Raw genomic sequence first — 18206 nt, 5'->3', positions numbered from 1 at the left:
ACATTGCTGCTGAGTTTTTAAAATGTATATTTTGGCACTTTGAGCACCACAAGCTGAGTGCCATCTGGTTCCATTATACTGGAGAGAAGACAGACATCTTTACGGCTGATATCACCAACATTCTGCAGCTCACACTAAAACTATCTATACCGATAAACAGCACTACAGGTGAGAGGAGAAATATGTATTTTTGGTTTGGGGGTGAACTGTCTCTTTAATAGAACTTTAAATATAGGACTTGTGCTCCTGTTTGTACATTGCTACTATTACCCTAGTGCTTTTTCCACCACTGGTAACTCACGCAGCATGTGACTCTTAAGTTTCTGTGTGACTTTCAGTGACTTTACAGGGCCAAACGTGTTTGTGTCTTCATGGTGCTGCAGACTCTGGGGCCTTTCAGAGCAGGTGTGTATTGAGATCATGTGACACGTAGACTGCCCACAGGTGGACTTAATTTTACTAATCATGTGATGTATAGACGTAAAGGTGAACAAATCTTTTTCTTTGCCTCACCAACTCTGACTTTTTTGGTCTGTTTCATAAAATCCAAATTAATATCCATCTAAGTTACAGATTGTTGTGCAACAAAAAAGGCAAAACGCCAAGGGCAGGTTGATACTTTTTCAAGGCACTGTGCAAGCCACTTCTGCAGCAAGTTGTACTGGTTGTTCGGTCTTGTGTGTTTGCATGCACAAACAAACGTCTGTCTGGGTGGATGTGTGACAGAAGATGAGAGGCTGTAAATTGTCGTGTGTGTTTGGACATGCAGATATTCACAAACTTGAACTGTACATTCAGTCCTCCCTTCAGACACTCTGAACCACCTACAGCTTATGTAATACAGTTTCTCTGTGCACAGATGGTGTGCATACTTTATACAAACATGAGTCTGGTCAGCTTTAGTTTTGCATATTCATGTAAGGACTGCTGAGCTTAGGTTTCGTGTAAGAAAGAAAAAAATATTAATGTCACAGAGACTCTAAAGTAAGAAAGGAGGGAGCCTGGGTCACTTCTTTTGTCTGTACAGTGTCTGTCCACTAGGGGTCAGACTGAGCCATGAACAGACTGTACACTTTATTGGACATCACCACATATTGGACATAACCACTGGGGTAAAGAATTTCAGGCATTCAGCCATCTGCACTTATACTTATATACTTTTATTATTATTAAATTCTTTTAAAATTTTTATGTTTTTTTAATGAGCTGCATCATAAGTTCAGATAACCGAATGCCTGAAATAAATAAAAATAAATATATAAAATGATGAAAAAATATGTAAAAAATACATATGAGTAATATTATTGTTACATACATACACACACAAGTATATATAAAATATAAATATATATATATATTTTTACATTTTTTCATTATTTTATTTATTTTCATTTATTTGTATTTTTTCATTAATGTATTTTATTATTTTTATTATTAATATTGTCATTAATTTGTTTTTATTACTTATTTATCTAATTAATTTTCATGATCACTGTCTATCTCTCCATTTAGAAAGGCATTCACCTGTGTATATATATATCCATAAAGGGGCACTGAAACTTCGACACCTAACTATTGACTCATGTAGGCCGAGTAATTTAATAAACAACTGTTTAAAAAAGAAGAACAGTTTGTAATCTATTCAGGAACGTGGCACAACAAAACCCCTCTGATCTGTCTCACCATTATGACACTGGGACCAATAGCAGTGTGTGAAGCCCAGTAACATTACATTCATGTAAACATATGAGCTGCAGCGATTCTTCATTATTTTCCTGTCACTTTAGGTGAATAAGATAAAATATTTGAGATTCAAAATTGCGAAAAACCCAGACTCCATCTGTCCCCGTCCCCGCAGCGCAGTTAACAGAAGAACAGCTTGATTTGGTATAATTTTATTGAACATAATGAAACAGTGGATGGGCTGATACACTCATTACCTACTGTATATATACTGTATATATCACAACCACTCCAACTCCAAAACAAAATCTTACATGTATTACTCAATAAGTTTTGTCTCAATCAAGACACGAGAAAGGCCACTGGGAATGTGTTGACACAAAAAGAACGAGGTAACACAAATTTATCTGAACACGGCTGCTATAAACAGTTCTTAATGAGGGGAGGGGGGGGACATATTATGGTAGAGTGGAAGTTTAAGGCAAGTACATTCTGGTTTGTCCTTCAAATGTCGACAAGGCACCCATTTATCAGAGTCAGTTCAGTGTGATGTCATGTCAAAATAAATACAGAGCACTGGTCAATGGACACGTCGGCTGAATTTCTTATTTATAGACTAACAACACTTTTGATTAAGAGATGCTTCTATTGACCAGCTTAGTGTTTTAAACATTTTAAAAGTTTATGTCCTGTTGCAGAATTTAAATCAGGAGCAGGAACAGGAAATAGACTTGGACCCAAGCTGTTTCCTTCCAAAGCAATCCTGATTAAATGTTCTGCACAGGTTTCCTGCTGAGTTTAGGAGTGTGTTATATTTTACTGATTTCTTTTATGGCTTAGATAGGACTGGGGCTCAGATATCTCAGACTCTTTAGGCCCCTTTAAACTGGTCATTTCTGTCTGTGTTTGTATGAAAGTGTCAAACTAAAAGCAACAGCAGGTCTTTTCTCTGGCTTTACAACAACCTTCCTATTAAAACCAAATTCTCTTTTTGCAGCTTTACAGGAATTTTTTGTATTTTTCAGCCTGGACCCTTTATCCTCATATTTTTTGCGTCTAAGTGACTAAGGGAGACAACCATTTTTGAAACTGGTCCAGTATTGAGCAAGACCACTGTGAAACAGGCTGCAGTGTAAACACTCGGGGCATTTGTGTACCGTATGGAAAGGGAACACTACAGGTACGATCAATTCTTTTTAACCAGAGCCAGCATATTTTCAAAATAAGTGGGTGAATTAAAGGTTTATTTCAACCAAATTCGGTTGGTCGGTAATAGTTGGAACAGTGCAAAAAATAACCAAGACAGTTTTTGTGGCTTTTTATTGTTTCTGCCGACTTTGAATGAAGCGTGTTTTACCATGATGAAATTACAGTTTATTGAATTGGAGTCTGGTAGATTTAGCAAAAGCAACTTCAGAACTGTTTCTGGTTTAACAAAAAGGATCTGCTCTTGAACAAAAAAGGTTTTCCTCTGTAGTGATCCTTTCCAATAATGTTGTCAAACGCTGTATGGTATGGTACAGTACCGCTCTGTTAGGTACACATTTTTTCAGTTTCCACTGTGAAAAGTTGTGGATGGCACCAATGAAACCGCTCCATACCGTCCCCATTTTGGTCCCCCCTCTGTTGGGGTACCTAGCACACAGATCTGGTACTAAAAGGTGGAGCTGTGAACACTGCAGTCCGTTGATTGGTCAATAGAGGACGGTCACTCTGCTCAGGGCTGAGTTGTGGCTGGTTTTGCATAACTTAAATTTCACTGTGACAACTTTGACCATTACTTTAGTTTTTATATGACATACACTTTTAGTAATGAGTGGATCTTCAAGGGTTTATATATATTAATTTCGACTGGATTACGTAACCAGCATAAATTCTAATCCCCGCTCAGTGAGGGCTACGGCAGCACTAAACCCCTGAGCTTGAGCTGAGGACTAAATGCACAAACCCGCTATGTTTATCAACGAGGTGCAGACTTCCATCTGTGTGACCGGTAATGAGGAAATACAGAGAGTGTTGGACGGAGCAGTGAGTGACAACAACCCCGCCCACATTTAAGATGCTGGGGTCTAGGTACCATGTCTGAAGGGTTACTGGTGGTTCCAAAGGTACCATACTGAAAGTGTTTGGTGGAAACGGGACTTATTAATCTGAGCCTGTCGAAGGTAAAAACAAGCACATTTAATGGATGTACATTGACAGTGATGTGCCCATTAGTTACACTGCAGCCTGTTTCCTTGCCTGCAGCGCTCTTGCTCAATACGGGACCAGTTAAAAAAATTTGTTGTCGTCTCCATTACTCACTTAGACATAAAATCATGGGAAAATAGAGTCAATGTTGAACCGGCTTCATCATTCTGTTGCACGTTTTAAAAGTGAAACAAAATAGAGTTAATAAAACTACACTTGTGTTCCCACAGCTTCAGGACAGGAGGATTTATCTGTCTTTGGCATGAGTCTGTACGGTTAGCAGCCATCGTGTTATATGTAGTCATCTATAATTCTTCATCACAACTGTCTACTTATATGGTAAGCACTACATTTCATCTTTGGGTGAAGACATGACTAACAAATGATAACAGGAAAGTAAAATATAAAGTATTCAGAAAAGGATCAAAAAGATGTTCCAAAAACAAACTATCCTTTCAGTTTGTCCTTAAGGATATAATCCACTGATTGTCATCATCTTTGCACCCTGATTACACCCATTTTGTTCAATCATCTGTGTGAGAGTGTGAGAGGACACTGAAACAAGGAGGTCACTGCTGAGTCCACGCTCAGGGGAGTCTTTCCCACTGTACACCAAATGGTTCTTGAGCACATGTGTTCTATGTTACACTACTGATCAACAGACTGAACAATGTAACCAAGCAGTGAGTTACATATGGAAGGGACAGTGAGTGGCCCAGTCAGGAATGCAGCTGAGCAGGGCGAGGATCTGTGTATGCGCTATAATTAAAGAGGCTAATTAAAAGAGGAGGGTGAATGTGCAGGTGTGTTTTTGCTACACTAGACTCCCAGGCCAGGACACCACAGTCAGCGTGACTTTATTCTTCTGCAACTTCAGCATGGGGATGAGAGAGGAGTTGTTCATTCCCACTGTTGTGGCTCCATTCACCGCGACGATCTCATCGCCGCACCTGGAGGGGACCACAGACCGTTAATGTGGACAGTGATGAAACGATGCAGGGGCTGATTACTGCGTGTACTTCAAAGACTTTGTTGTGAGCAGGTTAATGCAGGAACTATTTTTACACACCAAAACAGTGTAGAGGGAAAATGTGTTTTTGTTACTTACTTGAGGCGTCCGTCAAAGTGAGCAGGGGTACCAGGCACAATGGTTTTGATGAAGAAAGGCTGCTGGCCGTGGCTCTCCTCGTAGCCGCCGACGATACTGAAGCCCCAGCTCTCGTTGTTGGTCTTCTGCAGGACAATGTCCCGACACCAGTGCATGGGGCTGAAACAACAAGGCCAGAGTCAGAGCTGGCTCTTTCACACACAAACGAACAGAGCACACTTGAAGTACAGAAGCAGAACTCTGGCTCTACCTTGGTAATCCCAGCCAGCGAGTCCACAGCGGCGTCCAGTTGAGGGTGTCGTCTCGTGGGTCGTCCAGAGTGTCCAGTTCGTCCTTGCTGCCAGCCTCTGCGTCGTCCTCTGACTCCTCGGAGAGGGTCTGGATGACGCGGAGTGACACCTGGGACTGAGCTGTCTGAGCCTTCAGCACAGAGACTGCCTCGCTGTAGGTCAGCTGGGTCAGATCGACACCATTGATGCTGAGCAGAACGTCACCTGTGGAGACACAGATGACGTGATCAACATGAGCAGACATTTTAGTTAGGAGGATCTCTGGGTTCAACATGAAGAACAGTTTTTCATTTGACTGTTTTACTTAGGGGTGAACTTAATTTGATGTCAGTTCAACCAGATGAATTAGACTAAGAAACTAAGACTTTGTCTACATTAAGCTGTCTAAACAAGAAAACACCATTGTTTTCATGAGGAGAAGAACAGTTTTAGTCTGGATGGAGGGCTGAAACCAAGAGAACAGGAAGCGTTTACAAATTTAACCAGCTTAATGTGGACGTACTCTGGGGCTACACAACAGAGACAGACCAAACAGAGACCTTTCAAAGCCCTGCTGACCCTGTTTTAATTTAAAAACACTGCGGCTATATTTTAGTCTGGACAGGTGAAAACAGAGACGTTTTAAAAACGATGATGCAGGAACCCTCATTCACTTCCTGATTGGGTCTTATCAGTGACAGCTTGTCATGTCAAAACATTGCTAGGCCTACATACCTTTTGTGTTTTCATCCTTCTTGTGTGTGTACTTATTTATTGTCATGGCTTCCTCCAGCAATGGATAATGCTCCTGATCCACTAACATGTTGCCATATTTGTTTTATAATGACTCACAGTCTTTGTTTTCCACTGTCTTGACCGCCTTATACTTGTGTTTCTTTTTTTAGTAATTTACTTTTTATTGGCATTTAACATTAAACCTCAACTGTGTGCATTCATCAGATTGACCCATTTATCCCAGTGTGAAACCAACTGTTCTATTTTATGGTTGACAAATGCTGTTATCTTCTCCATTTTGTAAATGTCCATTGTAATGTCGATCCATACTTTTAGGGTTGGGCTCTCCTGCAATAGCTATTTCCTGGTAAGAGTCCTTTTTTCCACCCACCAGCACTATATTCATCATCCATTAGTCACTTTTTGGTTATTCCTGAGGTATACACCCAAAAAATATAAACTTACTCACTAGTGGCACAGCACATTATGCAGAGTCTGACATTAAGGTTTTTTCCTACTTGCCCTGCCAGGCAAGTACCTCTCAAATCTACTTGCCCTATCTAAATTCTTACTTGCCCTGCCTAAGAGGTTCTTTTTCTGGCTGTATGGTGCATATTTTCGCTCATGACTTATATCTTACGTCAGCAGAGACGCTCAGCCAATGGAGGCAGCAGCACATAAAAAAGCAGCACACTGCAACTGGCCCCTCCGAGGACAGAAACAGGAGAGGAAATACACGATTACAGGCCTGGAGTTAAGATATTTTTAGGGCAAGGCCACTTTGGCCTTTGATAAATACAAATTTATTGAGGCATCACGGCCAAACTGTGGGGCACCAAGGCCAAAACCAATGGCGCAATAAGAATATGTGCTAACTACACTGAATGAAGACAAAACAATATATGTGTTGAAAAACAGTACTGAGTTTATTAAAACTGGGTGTGCATGACTGGAGATATATCTCGTTTCTTGTTGTTTTGATTCATGTCCCTTATTTTTTAAGTCTTTGAAATCTCTTTATTCTTTTGTTATCTCCTAGTTATTAAGAAATTATTATTAGAAGAAGATTTTTTATTGTCCCTTCTCAGCACATTACATACTGTACATTTGACCTCTGCATTTGACCCATCCTACTGTATACACTAGGAGCAGTGGGCAGCTGCAGTGCAGCATCCAGGGACCAACTCCAGCTCTTTTGCCAATGCCAGTGGTCAGGGTCACTGACAGGAGTATTCACCTAACATAGCCTACATATCTTTAATTATATAATTATTTATATGTCTCTATGTATATTTTTACATGAATCCCCAATATTTTATTTGACTTTAAAAAAATCCTCTTCCTTCATTTAATTTGACAATGTTTATTGTATTGTATTATATGTATTAGTTCTCTACAGAATCTTGTATGTTCTGTAATGTGTGTTCAATTTATTAAAAGAAAAAAACAAAAAACATTTTGGTGAACCCTGCAGCAAAGTGAACCCTCTTCCTCGGAGAGGATCTTTGCCTCCAAGTTTGTTCCTGACGGCAGAGCAGAGTGAACCGTCTTTCTTAGAGGATCTTTGTTCCATGAGAGCAGGCACTAACAGCTGCTTTCCGTGTCTGCATTTAAAACAACTTTCGCTGGCGATTTGACAGTCACTAGAAGCACATTATGACCCTTTGTAAAAGTTTCTGTGTGGTACCTGTGTTGTACATGAGCTAACGTTAGCGACTAAGGACTGAGAGGCTGTCTGGTACGTGTGGGTTTCCGAGTCAGTGCTGCTTGCCCGATCGGGCATGTCTGCGCAGGGTCTGCTGGCCCGTCGGCTATTTTTACTTGCCCCGGACATTCGGGCAACCGTTAATGTCGGACCCTGGACATTTGAAAATATCTTGTAGGGCTTTGTGTCTCCCTCTCCAGTAGTCTTTAATAACAGGGCAGTACTCAAGTTACTTTAGGTAACAGTTTCACCAAGCCAAGAAATCTTTGGTCTTACTTTCCTCATCACTTTTCTTCCTCTGTAGTGTTTTCTGTAACAAAGCAACCAACTGCCGAGTAGATTATCTGCTTTCTGTTTACACCCGGCACTTGCATGTCCACTGTACGTGATATGTCATATGATAAGCGCTTTAAGGTGTGTTAGTATGGACAGAGATTATTTCTGAAGCGGTGCTGAAGTATGGAGATCATTTTCATTTTTAACGCAGTTCTGAAATGAAAATGTTAGTCTGGCCACAATGTTTAGAAACCAGACTTATCCCAAAGAAGTCGGTGTTAAGCCTTTATTTCAGCACACATCCTCTCCGTTTAAGTGCCCTTGAGCAACACATTGTACCTCTAAATAGAAGCACGATAAAAGAGGATTGTTCTTTTGTTATTTGGCCAACTGTCACATTGTAATGAATTTGCAAACTGGACTGTAAATACTTTCCCATAAATAGTTTCTTGCTGTTGCTGTGTTCAGTGTTATTTATCCAAAGTTTCTAACTTAACGTCTAAATTGAACTGAACCCATTCTCAAGATCAATTGACAAAACATAGCAAAAATTGGTCACATTTTTTAGATAAGTGTTTCAACAAAAAAAATCTGATTAATCAATGATGAAAAAATATTTGCAGCCCTCGCCAAGACAATAACGATACAAAGACACATTTCCAAGACTAAAATTTCTAGCACAAATTCCTGATTAAAAGGTCAGAATCACACATCACCAGATGCTGCTTTGTACCTCTTTTGATGGTGCCATCTCGGTGGAGACAGCCAACAGGCTGCACACTCGTGATATAAACGGGCAGACGACTGCGACAGTCCCTCCCCCCAGCGATGGTGATGCCCAGGGAAAGCCGAGGCTCCTTCTTCAGGCTTACAGTCTTCTCCTGGCTGGAAAACCCACCTGGAGGATCCTGTGTGAACAATGAGACAATTTAATACCAAGCGAAGATAAATATTGATCAGTATCACCATAGGAATTTTAAAGCAATGCTGGCCTCAGTCAGGATGCCATGTTTCACAAATTCTCCACAAGAATTATTGATTTATGTTCTTTTGTTTGATAAAACACACACACACACACACACACACACACACTTCAGCCTCTCCAGGCTCCTTTGACTTAATTGATTCCCCTACAAGACCACTCGTAGAAACAAATGTGAAACATTTGAGAAGGAGCTGAGAGGTAAGGGTAGAGGCAACGTGTGAGGATCAACACTGAGCTCTCGTAGTGGAAAAGATGTGTGGAAAATGACAGCTTCAACCGGCCTCCTTGTTTCACTCTGGAGTCTGTAAACCATCAGAAGGGAAGCTGAGGGAGGAGGGGGCTCTTCCTCCCCCCAGCAGGGAACCCATCCCCCCCAGCAAGACGAAAAGGCTCGACTCTGCAGGCGAAAGCTAACTGTTACCAGCTTTGATCCTCTGCCACCCAAAGAAACAACCAAAAAACAACAAGACAGTGGCCCCGTAGCGGCAGAGTGAGCAGCACTCCAGGCCTTTTGATCAGGACAGAGGGAGGCCCCAGAGAAGGGCTTTCATCTCTGCTCACCGACGCAGGTGTCTGCTCGCAAAGCTTCTCACTCCCCATGGGGGAGGGTGCTATTCTTTCTACGGATAGTGTATGGCACAACTTAGTGTGACCAACAAAGGAGCAATCGTCACAATTACACTGTGTAAACACAAACATGTAAGCTTTGTAAGATGCTGCGAACAACACTGTGGTTAGAGTTGTAAAAGAAAGTTAGATTTCTAATCGTCTCATGTTGCCAGATTGATCTCTGCATCGCTGTATCAGCACGAGGGAAAGCTCTGGAAGCAGACATTATCGTTCTGCTATAGGTGAAAAACGCTTTGGCTTGTTTATATTTCTTAAAACCAATCACAATTGTCTTGGGCAGCGCTCAGGCCAGGACGCAGCAGAGTCCACGCAAAATGGTGTCAGGGCGTAACTTGATTTGGAAGATGTGCACATAGGGTGGCGAGCACTGTCACTAAAATGGCTAGCTCTCCACAAATGGAAATGCCATAACAACCAGCAACAGATATATGTCGACTGTGTGATTCGACTTTCACTGATAAAAATGACAAGTAATTTAATCAGCGCCCTAGAGGTCAACCCTGACAACTTGAGCTCTGGAGGAACTCACTCAACATGGTAAAGCTTCAGATTTGCAGTAAGTTGGTGAAGCCAATGTCACTGGCAAATGCTGCTGCCAGAATTAAAAGATGTGGCCAAACAACTCTGACACACTGTCAGAAAATGAGAGCATAAGAGTCCTGTGAAGTCAAGTCTGGGATTTTCCAAGTTGTTTTGATCGTGGTGGATCTTCATAATAATCCACCAAAAGAACAACGTGGGCCTTATTGCACAATCCAAATCTACGTCAAAACTTGGGCACGTAGGTTATTTATGTTGTTTCTCGCAGTGATGGGGATTTTTTAACACACAGACAGCGGAAGGGGACAAGAATACCTGCCTCGATAGCCAGCCGCCAATGGTTTATAACCATAGTCCACACCCAGTGAGTCAAACTAGATTTCCACCATTTAACAGCTGACAAGAGCCTGGATGAACGTGGATAAAAATATTTCATTGAAGAAATAGTTTGAGCATTAGTTTGTGAGGAAATGACCTTCATGTAGGTGGACCGGCGCCTGAAGTACTGCGGCTCAGGCGCCCTCCTGGCTGCTCTGCTGTGTTGTCCCTCTCTGCTGCTTCCTCCTTCCTCCTGAGTCTCTGCAGGTCTCATCACCACAAAATTCACACGCACCTCACTCGCCTACAAACACAAGAAAAAGCAATTAATACCACAGCAAATACAACACTCTAATATGATTTTGTGATCACTGGATGATGTTTTGGTTTAGGTTTTCTGCAATCAACAACGTATCATTTATACTACTACCGATCATGCCATAATTGTTGAGTTGTCAGATTGATTTGCTTCCATCCTGGCAGCCTTCAGTTCATAGAAATTTAAAGACAAACATTTTTATTAATCCTGCATTGGGGAAATCCAACTTTTATACTCTGTTGTTCTTGTTCATTATACACATGAGCCTGAAATACACACATGCTCCAAGCTGTTGGGGCTTTGGTGCCTTTCTCAAGGTTAACTGGCACCTCTCCAGCTACCAGTCCACACTCTGAACTGTGGTCCATGTGGGACTTGAACCGGCCACCCTCCAGTTTCTAAGCCAAGTCCCTACCACTCTTTCAAATCAAGGGAAAACCTGCTAAAAATAGGCAAGACTCCTTTCCCATTGCTGGTGGACCAGAACTCTGTACATCGCTCTACAGTAAACAAGAATGGCTTTCTTTTTTTTTTTTAACTGGTGTCACCTTTATTGTCACAAATGTGCTGGAAAACAAGGTTAGTAAAAGGTTAGTGCACTACTTTCTGGAAACCACCCTCAAAATCCTGCTGCATTCCCTAAATGCAGCAGCACAGATAGGATCAAACTAGTCCATGCTCACAGCTAAACTATCACAATAACAAAATGTTCAACATACCAAACAAACTCAGCCTGGAAGAAAGGAAAGCAGTCTTTAAAGTCATAGAAAATGGTTTATGATAATGTTGGGTGTTATTTCTAGTTAATGTACATGTCCTTTAAGATACCTGTATGATCTGGGCAGCACTCTCAGGTGTACCGTGCCTCAGATCGTGTCCATTGATGGCCAGCACTTTGTCATTGTTCCTCAGTTTTCCGTCTTTGGCTGCCAAACCACCAGACAGCAGGTCCAGGATGAAAACTCCGCTCTCGTCCGATTTGCGGATGAGTTTGATGCCGAGCGGTTCGCTGCGCTGACTCTTCATGAGTGTCACCTGCAGGACTGTGCCCGGGTTGTGATTGGAGGTAGCGTTGCCATGGGGACTGTGAGAGGACTGGGAGGCAGTGGATGTGGTACTGGAGGAAGGGTGATGATCGGAACGTGGATCCCTTGTTTTGAAGCCTTTCTCCTGCATGACAGTGAGCCGGAGGAGGGAAGGCTGCCGCAGCACTGCGATGGCCCGAGAGTGGGGGACTGAAGCCAGACTGATGTCATTCACCTGGAGACATGACACCGTGGAGAGAAGAGACAACAGTCAGTGGTGCAGCAGCCTAATGCAAACGTTACAGTGCACACTTTTTGTTGAGCAGAAAAGTGGGAATAACTTATTGTGTTCCTTTTCCTCCAGGATAACTCTGTAAACGCCATAAAGTGGCACCATGATGTGTTGTTAAAACTTAAAGCTCTGTTTTATTTGTGCCATCTCACTTTTATATCATATCTGTATCTCCTGCAACAGAATCAGATCAAATACTTGTTACAAGACAACATCAGCTTGCCTCTTCTGTTTAAAATAAGAGCCTGTCAAAGAAATATTTACCTCACTATTCTGATGTGAAATTAAGCTGTCACAAAAATCAATGCATCGATTCAAAGGGAAGAGAAAGACTGAGTTTCAAGATCTGAATGACGCAACTTCGCTCGTCTCCACGGTATCTCTTTACATCCACCACCTTTCCAAGCAGCCAAAAATCTCCAGCTAATGTTTCACATCCTGGAGGCAGCCTTTTTGACGGCAGGTTTTGTTTTCTTATTCAGGTTTGTGATTGGTTGGCTTCGGAAGGGAAAGCTAGATTTTGGAGGACACACTGAGGCAGGGCTGCCAGAGCCGAATCTGAAATAGTCTATAAGCTCGGCTTACAGCGGTGCTGCATTCCAGGAGAACCGGAGGGAAGAAATACAAGGAGGAGGACACTGTTGGAGGAGAGGAAGCCACAACTTATTAAAATCGTCAGTTATATTCTGCAACTCCATTCTCCTCTGTGGAAACCTAAACTCGTACTGCAAATAAACCATACTCAAAAAAGTTCATAAATACATATAAAATTTTCACGGGTCAGTTAACACTGACCTCTAACATGTTGATAAAATGTCTATAAAATTGTGGTAAAAAGTGGTGATGGAGCTGCAAAGATTAGACGATTAATCTATTGAAAGAAACTGAATTGCAACTACTTTGATAATCAATTAACTGCTTGTAATCCTTCAAGCAAACATGCCAAACATTTGTTGACTCCAGGATTTCAAATTAAAGATTTTGTGGCTTTTTAAGGTCTTACATTGCAAGTCAAAACAAGACACTTGATGACGTCACATTGAGCTTTATGACAGCCCTATTCAACTGGCAGCCTGGCGAACCACATCTGACCCAAGAGCAAGCTCCGAGTGGCCCAGCATAGACTACATAAATCTGATTTTATGCTATATGACAAAATATGTACCCTACATATATAGTGTCTAAAAGTAGCCAAAGAGTGAGCCACCTCACTTTCTTCCCATCTCTGCTGAGTTACATATGCACAGTACGAATTGGGTAGGATGTACAGATTGATGTAGTGACACCACCAATCATATCTTTTACAAATCAGGGTCATGTGAAACAGCTCTGACCATGCTCAGTATCTTTTTTAAACACCTGGGCTGTGATCAAATATTTTTAAATACATCCTTAATCTCAACATTTTTCCTTGACCTCCATTTAAAACGACATGAGGTGAGGTGAGGTGAAGTGTGTGTGTGTGTGTCTGTGTGTGTGTGTGTGTGTGTGTGTGTGTGTGTGAGAGAGGGGGGAGAGGGAGGAGACACTGTTGGTCACTATTACTGCCACTTGTTATGGTTCTATGTACTGATAGCGCTTTTTTATTGTGTTTCTGCACTGTGTGATGTGCCTGGGTTAAATATGTGACTGTTGCCTTTTATTTCAAAGGTGAAATGACGAACATTTCTATTTTGTTAATATGTTCATTTAATTTGTGTGAAATTTGTCATTACCAAAAGGAAAATAACTGCTTTAAATAGGCTGCTGGAAATGACTGGCCCATCTATATTTCCTGGTTTTTATATTCAGCGGCACGGTGGTGTGGTGGTTAGCACTGCCGCCTCACAGCAAGAGGGTTCCCGGTTCAATCCCGGGTGTGGGAGCCCTTCTGTGCGGAGTTTGCATGTTCTCCCCGTGTCAGCGTGGGTTCTCTCCGGGCACTCTGGCTTCCTCCCACAGTCCAAAGACATGCAGATTGGGGATTAGGTCAATTGGTGACTCTAAATTGTCCGTAGGTGTGAATGTGAGTGTGAATGGTTTGTCTCTATGTGTCAGCCCTGCGATAGTCTGGCGACCTGTCCAGGGTGTACCCTGCCTCTCGCCTGATGTCAGCTGGGATAGGCTAAAGCCCCCCTGCGATATATTCAGCCCAATTGAGTTTGTAACTGAATAGCCCTGCTCTGTGATATTGTTTTCTGATGTTTTGTAGCCCAAACAATCAATCTATAAATTGAGAAAATTATCAGAAGATTAATTGATTATGAAAAGAATCATTAGCGGCACAATAAATTATTACCACTACCAGAAACCTCATCTCAGTGTTTCATAATAACTATGTTTCTGTAACTGTTTCAAAAACAACAGGTTAAATTTTAATCCTATTCATGTCTGAACACCTCTCACACAGAAATGTGATAAGTCAATCCATGACAACAATAGTCAGGTAAAGCTGCTCACACTGACACCGATGTGTTGGGCCCGAGAATTTTTAACCACGCCTTGTTACCATGGAGCTAAAACTTGTTTAACTTGCATATCAACCTTCCCATTCCTCGCCACAAGGCTCTGTGTTTACAATACTATGGGAATGCAATGACAAAGTGTTTATGCAAAAATATGCTGAAGTGATCTGTGTCATGCTTCGCAACTGGGATTTGTCTGAATTCCCGTGCTGAAGAGGAGATGATTCATTGTGCTCACCTCTAAGATGTGGTCCCCCGGGGCCAGTCTGCCATCACGAGCTGCTAGCGAGTCCCGGACAATCTCCTGGATGACTATGTTCCCCAGTGGTGTGTCTTTCCCCCCCACGATGCGAAGGCCCAGCTCCTCCTCTGGCTCCTCTCTGAACAGCTCCACCATGTTGGCCTCAGCCACCAGACTGGACCGCAGGGGGGTGTTGTCTGGAGGGAAGATGAATAGACAACCAAGTGGAATAAATACTAATGTTTATGAAGCAAATACTCCCACTCCTCGGCTTTTGTTGGCTGACTGCACCTTTTAAATACCTGACAGGCATACAGTATGTAGTAATTAATTTAAGGGTGCTTTCACACCTGTAGTTTGGTTCTTTGGTCCAGAACAAGGAAAAAATTATACATTGTTTAATTTAGTTCTGGTGCGGTTCTTGATCGAGCTGACTTTATACAAAGAAACCAAGGGGAGTAAACATGAACTTATACAGACTGACAGGTAACTCCTTAATTAGAGAGTTTTGGTGATTGACATCATGCTTCATCAGGAATCATGTGGGGAAATCAAATTCCGGTGACTGACATAAATTTATGCAGCACTTTAGTGCTTCAGATGTGTATATTTATGTTCTTTGGTGTTACAGAGAGCTCACTGATTATGAGCATTATCAGTATTATTTGACTGCAACACAACCGCATTTTATAAATAATGACTAACGAACAGAGACAGGACGAATAGAAGGCATCTTGTACAGTAATGATTCAGGGCTAATAAAGTACAAGGAGTTGGGTACAAGCACAGCAGTTTCAACAGCTTTTGACCTATTACTCAGTGAAAACACTGACATGCAGATGTGTTACCATGGTAACCAAATGATTTGCATTAACAGGTTATATACATAGCCTCATAGAGTGCTCCAGGGTTAACGTTTTTCTGTAGGCCGACGCTAAAATTAGCATGGCACTGGTTCCCTTGTCAAAAAGCCAACTGGATTTTTCCATTGGATTTTAGATTATTACAGAAAATAAGCTCAGAAGTAACCAAAAGTTTATGATATTTACATGTTTTGTTCTGCAAGATAATCGTCACAAATGAACACCACTTTCATGAATATTGAAGCCCAAATGCAATCGCCTTAGGTAAACAGCTAAGGTTAGGCTATAAACAAACTACACCATAGTCACATGACCTAATGTCACCACTTTAACAAAACTGTAGAGATGTGTTTGGTGCAGCTCAGCGTGATGACGTTCTGTAGTCTCACTTGGCCGCTTGATAGCAACTGCCTCTTTAAACACATAGAAGCTTCAAAGTTCACAAGTGGGGTATTTGATGATGAATTTCATGTCATAGAACAAAATGTGAAAGCCTCTTAAGCTTGTATTAACCCTATTTTAGACATCTAACCAAACACCCAGGGAACTGTGAGTGGTAAAATGCAAACTCATTTACGGGTTTTAGGACTCATTGCTGGAGCACTCTATACAGATCAATGATAGGATCGCGTCCTAAACAGATTTCACGATCAGCAGATGGATTTATACGTTTTTTAAGTCATGCTAAAATGGTTTCTTTTACACAATGAACAAATTGCACCAGAGTGTGTTTAGAGACAAACCCACACCCACCTTTTCAGGCAGTCTCAGTTCAGTGTTCGATCCTCACCAGGGCTCAACTAACATCTTTCACATCAGCCCAAAAGAACCATATTAATGGGGTAAATACACCTGAGTTTGTTTAAACTGAACCAAACAGGTTGGGTGTGAAAGCATCGTAAATGTCACTGCAGCAGCCATCATTCCTACCAGGAGTTATAACACTGTACTCTTCAAGTTTATGAGCTAATTATATCTGGGAGTGCAACATCTCTACAAATTATTCCAACAGGGCAAGAAACGCTCAGGCAACCATACAAGTTTTAAACAAACTCCAAAGTTGGTCACACTCATGTGGAAGAAAAAGTAATATTATCACATTTTACAGACCAACTTCTGTGTTCAACTGGGGGACAGGACACACAGCTCTCCCGTGCAAGGAGGTTTTTATTTCACACAATTCAGGCGCCATAACTTTCGCTTTCACCAACCAAATAAAGTGGTGTAAGTCATGTGGCTACTGTGTGCTGTTTACAGCTTCTCTGATTATCTGACTGCTTGTGTTTCCTGCCCCACCTGACTTCTTGGTAGTGATGTCACCATGTTTCCAAGATCTAAGCACGTACTTTAGTGAGAACAATGTTTCTGTAACTTGTAGCAATGGTGGCTAAAACTATAAAAATACGACCCATGTTGTAATTAAATTATCTTTTAAAACAGCACAAGGGAGTTACTGCTACTTTATATTGACAACAAGTCACGGTTATTATGTAATAAGAACTTAAAAGAGATGTTTCATGTCTTTGTTAATGATATCCCTCACAGACAATAAGCCTCATGGAAAAATTAATGCATTCACAGATATTGATCTTCTCATTTAACTTCCAGCAGAACACACACAGCGCAAAACTTTATCTATTTATCTACAGTACACCTTCACCAGTACAGACATGTATTAAATTACATAATGCCGTGTCAAACAATAACCAGTTTTTGAACTTTAGGTGACTTTCTCTTTAGCAGCACACACCGAACTGCAACACTCAATAAGAAAAGGAGTGAAGCAGAGCACACAGCAACTTGTAATCATCCCAATAAAATACTTCTAACACACTGAAGCGCACACAATATCTCAACCTAGGGACTGATTTAGTGTGCACACACCAGCAGCACAGGTATCCACATGCTACAGCTGACTTCTCGACAATGCTACCAATCTTTTTAATTCAACAAGCATTGCAAAGGCATGAATTCAAGGGATTGTATAAACTGGATGAGTCAACATGCTGACATTTACATAAATGTGAAAATTTAATTCAAAAATCAATAAATAAAAAGCTTAATTGTACATTTAAAAGTGACAGCTCATTGTATTTCACTTCGGTCTTGGCATACAGCAGTAATTTGATTAAAATTGAGATTATAGTGACAACAATACAAACTTCTCTGCGGACACTGGTTACCAGTTGCCTGGCAACTATGTTTCAGTGAATTCTGGTCCCTGGTTCTGTCTTGCAGGTTGTTGTAAGAGTTTTTCCTGGCAATGAGACTGTCTGGTTACCTCATCTGTGAGCGGCTACACATTCAACGACTTGGCTGATGATTCACCTGTGACAGGCTCCTCAAAACCTCCAGGCTAAAAACATCAGCGATCCTCGTCTGGGTGTTTTCGACAACCAACTCCCGCTGAAGGTGACGGGAACAAGGATTACGGTTTTCACCCTAAGCAAGGAAACTATTTCCGTTCAGCCTAGGACAGGGTTACTCAGCTTACTTTGCCTGGGGGCCACTTTTGGAAAATATAAGGAGGTCAGGGTCCAGTTAACAAACAAATATTAATAATTGATATATACATAATTAGCC

The 18206-nt window shown here is 41.4% G+C and overlaps 1 protein-coding gene across 2 annotated transcripts in view; it reads right to left on the bottom strand.

The window, feature by feature from the left end:
• Nucleotides 1-1879: 1879 nt before the first annotated feature.
• The window catches only part of lnx2b (ligand of numb-protein X 2b), a 28999-nt gene continuing 12672 nt past the window's right edge, over nt 1880-18206 (bottom strand). For both annotated transcript variants that reach the window (XM_033617858.2, XM_033617952.2), the window contains exons 4-10: nt 14758-14957; nt 11587-12018; nt 10597-10743; nt 8700-8874; nt 5232-5475; nt 4982-5140; nt 1880-4823 (exon numbers count right to left, since the gene is read on the bottom strand). In XM_033617858.2, coding sequence (XP_033473749.1) covers nt 4688-4823; nt 4982-5140; nt 5232-5475; nt 8700-8874; nt 10597-10743; nt 11587-12018; nt 14758-14957 — 1493 coding nt within the window. In that variant the 3' untranslated portion in view covers nt 1880-4687. The remainder of the gene's footprint in view (nt 4824-4981; nt 5141-5231; nt 5476-8699; nt 8875-10596; nt 10744-11586; nt 12019-14757; nt 14958-18206) is intronic.

The sequence above is a fragment of the Epinephelus lanceolatus genome, chromosome 7 (genome assembly GCF_041903045.1).
Source record: "Epinephelus lanceolatus isolate andai-2023 chromosome 7, ASM4190304v1, whole genome shotgun sequence".
Classification (NCBI taxonomy): domain Eukaryota; kingdom Metazoa; phylum Chordata; class Actinopteri; order Perciformes; family Serranidae; genus Epinephelus; species Epinephelus lanceolatus.
Note: the sequence above shows the minus strand (reverse complement) of the source record. Positions and strands in the feature narration are given on the sequence as shown.